Source organism: Lonchura striata, chromosome 13 (genome assembly GCF_046129695.1).
Source record: "Lonchura striata isolate bLonStr1 chromosome 13, bLonStr1.mat, whole genome shotgun sequence".
NCBI lineage: Eukaryota > Metazoa > Chordata > Aves > Passeriformes > Estrildidae > Lonchura > Lonchura striata.
The window spans coordinates 16,678,132-16,687,087 of record NC_134615.1 but is presented as its reverse complement, the minus strand read 5'-3'; the positions used below and the strand labels follow the sequence as shown (position 1 = coordinate 16,687,087).

Below are 8,956 nucleotides of genomic sequence, written 5' to 3'. Positions count from 1 at the left end.
GGTGTTGCAGTCCCCAGTGCCCTCTGTCGCTGTGGGCTGCAGCGGGGGAGCCGGTGATTTTAGGCAGCCAGCTATTTTTAGGAAGCGTTCCCAAGGCACTTTCACCACTCCAGCTCCTGACCCCATGGGGTACTGCTCTCTCCAGCCCCCGCCAGACGCAGGCTTCCATCAGCGGGACCACGACCCACCACCGCCTTTCAGCACGCAGCTCCATCCCCGCAGCTCCCTGACGGCACCAGCGTGATCCTGACAACCCAGTGGCTTTCTCCTGCGTTGCCCTCTGCTCCGGACCAAACGCATTCCTTACACGGATGTTTACGACAAAGCAAGATGCTTGTTTTGGTTTTTTTTTTCTTTTTTTTTTCTTTTTTTTTTTTCTTTTTAATACAAGAGCTGTGTATTTAAAAAATATACAATTTTTAATTTCTACAGCATAACCCTGCAGGATATTTTTTTGTAATAAATAGTGCAGGACCCTACCTAAACTTATTCAATAAACCATCCAAGCTCCTGGAGAACCTTCGGAGCAGGATCAACTTGTGGGGTCTCTGCCATTGCTGCTATGGTGGCACTGGGTCACCCCTTGTCCCCACTTGCTGGGACAAGGCACTTGAAAAGGATGAAGAGGTGGGAGAGGGATGCTGGCTCGCACATAGGCATGCCTGAATGAATGCTTTTCTCCCCTCTCGGCACTGAGGGTATCGGCTTTCAACAGGTCATATGCCAGCACCCCTAGAACCAGGTTCTCTGCAGCCAGGCCAGCCCACTCAACAGTCCCCTGGGGCACAGAGTTTCTGGTATCCCCACATCCCTCCCCTCAGCCACTCTCCCAGTGTTCTTAGAGACCCATTGAAGAAAAAAAGGAATGAAAGATGGGCTGGGCTCAGGAGTCCTCATCCTCCTCAGTCAGTATCCAGCATGCCCACTTCAGCATTGCCTTTGAGATCCTGAGAAACCAGACAGGAGGAGCCAGGGTGAGAAGAAACCCTGGGTTTGTGTGGACATACCACTGGGGCAGCTGGTGACAAAGGGTAGGGCAGAGGCTGGGGACTCACTATAGGTATGAGTCCCACTGCAGGAACAAGGGACAGCCACGAGTCCATGGCTGATAAGGCACTGACCTGATAGATTGTACCTGCTGGCAGAGCTCAGGACTCGGTGCCTCATACTGGTACTGGGGTGGTCTCTCCACGAACTACAAAAGCAAAGGGCAGGGTGAGATGGGTCTGCTCCAGGCACAGCACCCAGAGTGTTGCCCCATGCATCCTGAGAGCCCAAAAACTGCAGGAAAACACCTGGGACTGAGGTGTCTCTCCCTCTGTTCTTCTGATCTTCTTTCACCCAGATAGCTCAGAAGATGCTCCAGCAATTGTTTGTTCCTAACCAATTGTTTAGCTCAGGCTAAACCACATCTTCACCATCCCTGGAGGGATTTAAAGGCCTGTGGACATGGCAGTTGGGGCTGTGGCTCAGTGGTGGGCTTGGCAGTGCTGGGAAATGGTTAGACTTCCATCTCAGGAGCTCCTTTCCAGCCTTATTGATTACTTAATTCCCTAATGATTCCCTCAGGGTTCCCAGATCCTCCACCATCTACAGTGACACCTGCATTCAACTTTCCATCTCCACCAGCCTGCTGAGGAAAGATCCTGGGGATGGACAGCAGTGGTGTGGGCACAGAGAGCCTCCCCAGGCTCCCCCAGCCCTCAGGGGACCTCACCAGCTGCTTCATATTTACCGGCTCTGGAGCTGTGCACTGCTCCGGCCTGGAGCTGGGCCCAGCTCTTGCGGGGGATGCTTGCTCTTCTTCCTCCTCCTTCTCCATTTCCTCCTTCTCCTCCTCTTCCTCCTCAAGCTCCTTTCTATGCTGCAGCCTTGTCTCCTTTCTGCTCTTCTTTGCACCCCATGAGCTTGTGAGCACCAATCTCTTGCTTCTGCCTCTCCCCCTGCCCTTTGAAGTGCCTGGGAGATGCTGCTGCCCACTGTGGGCCTGCTCATCTTCCTCCACCAGCTTCCTCTTGGCACCCACAGTCTCTCCTCCCTTTGTCCTGGCATGAGCCAGTCCAGGCTTCGACACATCTGTAGAGGAAGCTGTGCCACTGGAGCAGGCCTGCTCCCTGTGAGGAATCTTGTCAGGTAGCAATTGCAAGCTGCTGCTGGGCAAGACTGGAAAAACTGGAGAAAGAGTGGGCAGGGTGGCCTGAGAGCCCCTGGATCCCTGTGGGCCTTGATCAGCACACAGGGCACCCTGGGCTGCCCCCGCTGCTGCTGCTGCCTCACTGGTGCTGCTCTCCGCCGGACTGGGATTGCTGTAGCAGCGCAGCAGGGAGGGAGAGGAGACCTGTGCTGGCTCTCCCTGGGGCAAGCTCTCAGGAGAGCTCTGGCTACACACTTCCAACAGGTCAGTGGTGTTGCTGTCAGCAGCCACATCTTTCTGGGTCTTCAGGGGAGGGTCAGGTTGAAAGGTCTTCTCTAGTAAGAGGAAAAGCATCATCAGTGTGAGCAGGGCCCTGGCACACAGGAAGAGTGTCAGGGCTGGAATGATGCATGCCTAGGGCTATGGGAACACCACAGCACTACTTTATGGCCAGGGGAAATCACGCCAGCATTCTGGGTGAGCTACACCCATTGAGAAGAGAGGAACTGCCTCCTGCCAGGAAGGCAGGCTGGATGCCCTGGGACATGGGGACTCACCATCTGAAGAGCCTGGGGTCAAAGACAACGAGGGCATCCTGTTCCAGGGGTTGTCCAGGGATCCCTCCAGGCTGTCTGACAAGGTTGGTGATGCGGCACCTGCAGTGAAGAAGCCGGAGGGTTGATTTTGGCAAAGAAAGCAGCTGCCCATTCCTTGTGTCCCCTGTGCACAAGGTCTCAGAGACAGCTCTTGAGGAGAGCTCTGCAGCCATTTCCAGCCCAAAATGTGATGTATTCCAGTGAGACCCTTTCCAAGGTCTCATAGAGCAGGCAGCAGAGAGGCAGACACTGCCCAGGGAGCAGGCAGGTATGAAGAAGGCCTTCTCCTACACCCTGCACTGTCCAGGACAGTTCTTCCCTTCAGTTCCTCCTCTACACAGAGCTTCTGCAGGTAATTCTGCAGCAAAGCTTGGTGACACCAAGCCAAGTAAGGCAACACAAACCCATCGTGGTGCTGAACCAGAGCCAGTGAGGAGCCCACCTCAGGGAAGGAGACTCATGCTCAGTGATGGCACCAAAATGACTTCTTGTGTTCCCACAATACACCAAAGCTGCAGCTTCAAGAAGCTTGAGGATTGGGACCATCCCTTGCCTGCTCAAGGTCTCCCAAAGACCTGGCCACACCAGTACCTCCTCCACTCAATCCAAGGAGATGGGCTGAGCCAACTGTAGAGGAAACTAAAGGCTGGATGGGATCTGGAGCATTCATAGGAGGCCATGAGGATGATCCAAGGGCTGGAGCACCTCTGCTATGGAGACAGACTGAGAGAGTTGGGGTTATTCAGCTTGGAGAATTGAAAGCTCCAGGGAGACCTTCAAGAACCTTCCAGAATCTAAAGAGGCTCCAAGAGGGCTGGAGAAAGACTTTAGACAAGGCCATGGAGTGCCAGGACACAGGGGAATGGCTTCACATTGACAGAGGGCAGGGTTAAATTAGATATTTTTAAGAAATTCTTCCCTGTGAGGGTGGGAAGGCCCTGGCACAGATTGCCAGTGACGCTGTGACTACCCCAGGCCTGGAAGGTGTTCAAGGCTTAGAACAACCTGGTCTAGTGGAATGTGGGTCTAGATAATCTTTAAGGTCCCTTCCAACACAAATCGTTCCAGGATCTGGAGATTCCGCTACTCACAGCTGATTTGAGACACAATGCTCTGGTCTCCTGGCACTGTCTTGTCATCACTACTCTTTCCAGGAGCTGCTTGGCTTGTATCTGCAATGAAAGGGGCACTGTTGGTCATATCCCCAGCATGAAGCACACCCAGAGCAAGGGAACTCTCCTCCCCACCCTAGGGAGCCCTTAATTTCACATGCCTGGATACTGCACTGCTTACCTGTGTACCCTGCAGACGCTGCCTCAGAAGAAGCACAAACAACTGCCTCCTGCTCAGGAGGGATCACCAGGGCACTGGCTGGGACCATGAAAACATCCTCACCCTGCTGAAACGAGACACATGACAAGGTTTTTGCTGGGCAGTCCTTCTCCAGATGCAGGAGTCCACCTGTGCCTGCCAACCCAACACCATCTCCCTCCCCAGCAAACCTCTGCCCACTGTCCTTTGCCTTCCTCCTCCCACCCACCAGAGCACCCCAAGCTGTCAGAGCCCTGTCTCAGCTGGTCCCAGCAGACAGACTGACCTCCTTCTTGCGCTCTGCCTCCCACTGGGTGATGGGAACCTCGTCCTCCACTGTCACTGGCTTCTCCTTTGGTTTCCATAAATCCAAGCATTCCTCAGCATTTTCCTTCAAAATCTCCAGCTGGTTCTGTCCTATGGCATCAATCAGCTGAGAGACAGAGGGCTCTAGAGCAAGAACACAAGATACATCAGTGGAGGAGACAGCTGAACTCAGGCAAGCCTCACTTGCAAACCCTTTTACCCTGCTGCATGACTTGGCGACTGTCATGACACAGAAACCTGTGGGAACACCCACAATTCTGCATTTCCTTTGCTTCTAGAAACTATCTTTCCTTTCTTCACAAATCCTGGACAAGGAGCATGAGCACAGGTATTTAATGTCCCACTGTGCTTTAGCTGTCAGCATTATCTCTTCCTGCTTCAGGCTTAGCAATGTACACTTAGGAGATCTGACCAGGTTTCTGCTACCTCTGCCTAACATGGACCAAGCTGAGGAAACCCAAGGGCTCTCCCAGGCAGTCAGAGCATTGCATGCCACCCATAACCCTTTACCTGAGCTGGCAGCATTCCTCACAGCAAGATTCCTCCTGTAATGACCAAGGAGAAGACAAAGCCAGGTTAGGGCTGGGACATACACAGTTCTTGGTCACAGATCCAGCACCCTGGATTGGAAGAAGCAGCTTGTGAAAGTAGTGGATCCACCACTGGGTGCTGATCTGGCCACTGGCCACATGCTCAGAACGCCAGGAATAGCCATCAGGAAGCCTCACCCCTGGAGAAGGACTGATTGAAGGGCCTGAGGATCTCCAGTATTGGATCTCCAAGGATGAAGAATGAGCTGTGCAGGGCTCACCCACGCAGCTGTGCTGCCCACCACTGGCAGGAACAAGCTCCCCACAGGTGTTTCCTCCTAGCTCAGAGGAAAAGGTTGGCAATGTGCCACCACCATTTCATTTTTCACAGTCTATTCAACACTGTCACATTCCAGGGCAAGGAGTCACACAGGTTAACCAGGAGCTGCCATAACCTGTGCCAGCCCTTGCCAGCCTGCTCTAACCCCAGTCTGAGGCTGCACACATCAGGGTATCTGGATACATCCCTCAGCCCCATACTCACAGCCAGAGCTCCTTTATCTTCTTCACCACAGAGGGGTCCTGGTTCCTACAGCAAGAGAGAAGCCAGTTACTGATTCCCTTCAAATCCCCATCTCCCTTCTCCCTTGCCTTGGAGACAATCCCTCCATCAAAAGGGTTTGCTGCAAGCAGGTCACATCAGGACTCCCAGGGCCAGTGCTGCTGTGTGGAAGATGAAGAAGTCCCCCTGAGCACAGCCCCCACCCACCCGTCCCATGGGCCATACCCGTCGGACGATTCCATCCTCTGCCTCTGCATGGGCAGCACGATGAACTGCTGGGCTGTGAGGTAAAACTCGCAGTCCTCCTGTGGGGAGGACAGAGCCTGTAAGGCACCTCTGCGTCCCACCCTGCCCCTGCCTTCCCTGGGGCCAGCCAGCACTCCCACACCCACCCCAGCTCTGCCACCAACCCTCCAGTCTAAGAGAAGGTCCCCTCAATAAGGACAGCCCCCCTTCAAAGGGGAGTTTGTATCTTCCTGTGTCAGCTGATGGCTCTGCAAGAGCCACACGCCAGGGTGGGCCAGCCCAGAGGAGGCTGTGGAGACACCTCTGAACCTCTGCAAGGGGACAGTGGGCTGCTCTGCCAACAGCCCATGCAGGCCTTCTGCAGCTGCCCAACAGGCAGAGGTGACAGCCAGGTAACCCTGGGAGAGGTGCACCCCATCCCCCGTCAGGGCTCATCCCTGCCCAGGTCACCTGCCACAGACCCCACAGGAGCTGCAGATGAAAATGAAAGCCACCCACCACCTGCCTTCAGCTCCTGGGAGCAGCTGGAAGCAGGCAGGAGTGCAGGAAGCACAGCAAGGTAGAGGAACAGGCTGCTCCCACTCCTCAGAGCACTCACCAGTCTGGCCTCATCCTGAAAACACACCGTGTACTTCTGCAGGACGATAATTCTGCAATTAAGGCTGGACAGCCTGAGCTGCAGGTGGGCGCTGGAAAAGGAGCAGAGCAGGAGTGCCTTGAAGAACAGAGCTGGACCCCCCCTGACACACAGTGGGGCTCCCACAAGAGTTCTGCCAACCACACCAGGCCATTCTGGAACATGTCTCAGCATGAGTACCAGGCACCAAGGGCTCCTCATCCCTCAGTAATTCCTGCTCAAGAGCAGCTTCTTCCTGCTGCTCATCCTTGGCTCTCTGCTACCAGCACCCCAACAGTTTAAGACTGTCCAAATGGGGAAGTGGACCCTGAAGGAGCACTGAAGAAGCAGCCCAGGCTACCATGGTTAATGATCTGCTTCCTTCCACAAAACCCAAGAGCACTACAGTCCTTTCTAATGGCATCACAGCTTCTGCCCATCCCAACCACTGGAGCGAGGGCATTCCAGCCTCCTTCTCTTAGCAGCTCTTTCACACCAAATTCCCACCCTGAGGTTGCTTTAGCTTAACACAACCTGAAACAAGGCCAGGCAGGAGCCCCAGCTCCTCACAGCAGCTGTGGAGAACTGCTGTCCCAGCCACGCCAAGCCACGCTGGAACCCACTTTTCCTCTGCCTGCAGAGCTTCGGCTGTAATGACCACACGGATGTAGCAGGATCCATCAGAGACCTGCACCACAGCGTCCTGGAGGACCTCGGGCTGGCCATCAGCAGTTGAGTCACTCAAGACCTGCCAAGAGATTGGAGAAGGGGAAAAAAAAACAACTCTTATTCATAGATCACTAACAAGTTTCACAGGAAGGTGGTCACGACACCAAGCTCTTCCTCCTCCAAAAAAAATTTAAAATCAGAGATATTGAGGAGGAAGAGTTGCACATCCACAGCCACCAAACTGGGAACCACTGTGCACTTCCCAGAATTCAGATTCAAAGGCTGTTGGAGCACTTTGGGACAGTCCCTCTGGGTACCTACCCGCACCACCTGCCCAGCCAGGAAATTCTCACGCTCATCCTGTTGCTCGTAATTCACCAAGAGGTCAGCAATCCATGGCTCCAGGACGTAGAGCTTGGAAGAAGCCACATTCTTGTCCGCACACACAAGACTACATGAGAAGAGACAAGACACCAAGCCATAAGCAGTGCTCCATCATGCTGGGAAGGCTTCTGCACTCCAAGCACAGCCACAAACCCAGGAGATTGCTCAAATCCACCCAAGTGCATCCACTTCTGTGGGGAAAGGGCCCATCCTAAGGGCTTTGTGCTGAGGAAGCCGCAGCGCTGGGGGGCATACAGCTTCTGCTGCATCCTGCTCAGACAGTGCAGGGGGGCACTCATAGCTCTGGAGTGTGCGTGGCTTTCTGCAAGTCTCCCACACAGGAGAGGACATTTATTTCTACCTCTTTCCATATTGTTTATTATCACCCAATAACTAATTTCCTGGGGCCAAATCTTAACTATAACTGAACTTTATAATGGAACTTTGAAAGGGAGAATAACTGGGGACAGGCAGGGGCTGGGATAGATAAGGGTTGGGGACAGGCAGGGGATGAGGGCAGGCAGGGGATGAGGACACGCAGGGGATGAGGGCAGACAGGGATGAGGGCAGGCAGGGGATGAGGGCAGGCAAGGGATGAGGGCAGGCAGGGGATGAGGGCAGGTGGGGGATGAGGACACGCAGGGGATGAGGACACGCAGGGGATGAGGGCAGGTGGGGGATGAGGGCAGGCAGGGGATGAGGACACGCAGGGGATGAGGACACGCAGGGGATGAGGGCAGGTGGGGGATGAGGGCAGGCAGGGGATGAGGACACGCAGGGGATGAGGACACGCAGGGGATGAGGGCAGGTGGGGGATGAGGACACGCAGGGGATGAGGGCACGCAGGGGATGAGGACACGCAGGGGATGAGGGCAGGCGGGGGATGAGGGCAGACAGGGGATGAGGACACGCAGGGGATGAGAACAGGCAGGAGCTCAGGACACGCAGGGGCTCAGGGCTGACCCCCTCCCGGCCGCCTCACCGCTCCCCCGCCGCCAGCCCCGGGCTCGCCCCGCCGGGCGCGGCGGCCGCCGCCGCCATGGCCGCGGGGCCGGAACGGGGAGCGGGGCCCGGCACGGGGAGCGGGGCCCGGAACGGGAAGCGGGGCCCGGAACGGGAAGCGGGGCCCGGAACGGGGAGTGAGGCCGGAACGGGGAGCGGGGCCGGAACGGGAAGCGGGGCCCGGAACGGGAAGCGGGGCCCGGCCGCGCCTCCTCCGGGCGGGGCGGGCGGAGGGGCCCGGCCGCGCCCGGTGCCGCCGCCGCGGGGTCGGGCCCGGCTCCCGACCCTTCCCATCCCCATCGCCTCCCCGGCCCGCCATCGCCACCCAGTCCCCATCCTTGTGTCCCGCCCTGTCCCTGTGCCCAGCCCCGCCGTGTACCCGTCCCCCTGTGGAAGAGAAGGCTCTGGGGCGGTGTTGGAGCGGTTTCCAGTACGTAGAGATTTAAGACATCGCCCTGGGGTGATAGCATAAGGGGGAACGGGTTCAGCTGAAAAAAAAGGCGGGTTTAGATTAGATAGGAGGAAATTCTTCCCTGCTGGTGGGTGAGTCACTGGCACAGGTTGCCCAGAGAAGCTGAG

General features: G+C 56.0%; 1 protein-coding gene across 7 annotated transcripts; it reads right to left on the bottom strand.

The window, feature by feature from the left end:
- Positions 1-389: 389 nt before the first annotated feature.
- On the bottom strand, positions 390-8,417 carry ACD (ACD shelterin complex subunit and telomerase recruitment factor). 7 transcript variants are annotated; one of them, XM_077786360.1, is made up of 15 exons: positions 8,358-8,417; positions 7,313-7,442; positions 6,946-7,070; positions 6,305-6,395; positions 5,686-5,765; positions 5,443-5,487; positions 4,879-4,913; positions 4,328-4,491; positions 4,024-4,129; positions 3,822-3,902; positions 3,322-3,453; positions 2,692-2,790; positions 1,736-2,469; positions 1,122-1,195; positions 390-947 (listed from the first exon to the last, which is right to left on the bottom strand). In XM_077786360.1, exons 1-15 carry the CDS (start codon positions 8,414-8,416, stop codon positions 884-886), a joined length of 2,019 nt encoding a protein of 672 aa, XP_077642486.1. In that variant the 5' UTR covers position 8,417; the 3' UTR covers positions 390-883. The 7 variants fall into 7 exon arrangements, with proteins under 7 accessions (XP_077642486.1, XP_077642484.1, XP_077642485.1 ...); XM_077786358.1 differs by lacking the exon at positions 5,686-5,765 and adding an exon at positions 5,097-5,236; XM_077786359.1 differs by lacking the exon at positions 5,686-5,765 and having other exon boundaries at positions 6,857-7,070.
- Positions 8,418-8,956: the final 539 nt, after the last annotated feature.

What these genes read in the sequence shown, in the direction of transcription:
- ACD (XM_077786356.1), bottom strand. Translation starts at nt 6,141, where the DNA reads ATGAGCCCTGACGGGGGATGGGGTGCACCTCTCCCAGGGTTACCTGGC. An exon ending in GAGGAATGCTGCCAGCTCAG is followed by an intron (nt 4,492 to 4,878) that starts GTAAAGGGTTAT and finishes TTCTTGCTCTAG; the next exon opens with AGCCCTCTGTCTCTCAGCTG. An exon ending in CAGCAGGTACAATCTATCAG is followed by an intron (nt 948 to 1,121) that starts GTCAGTGCCTTA and finishes CTGGTTTCTCAG; the next exon opens with GATCTCAAAGGCAATGCTGA.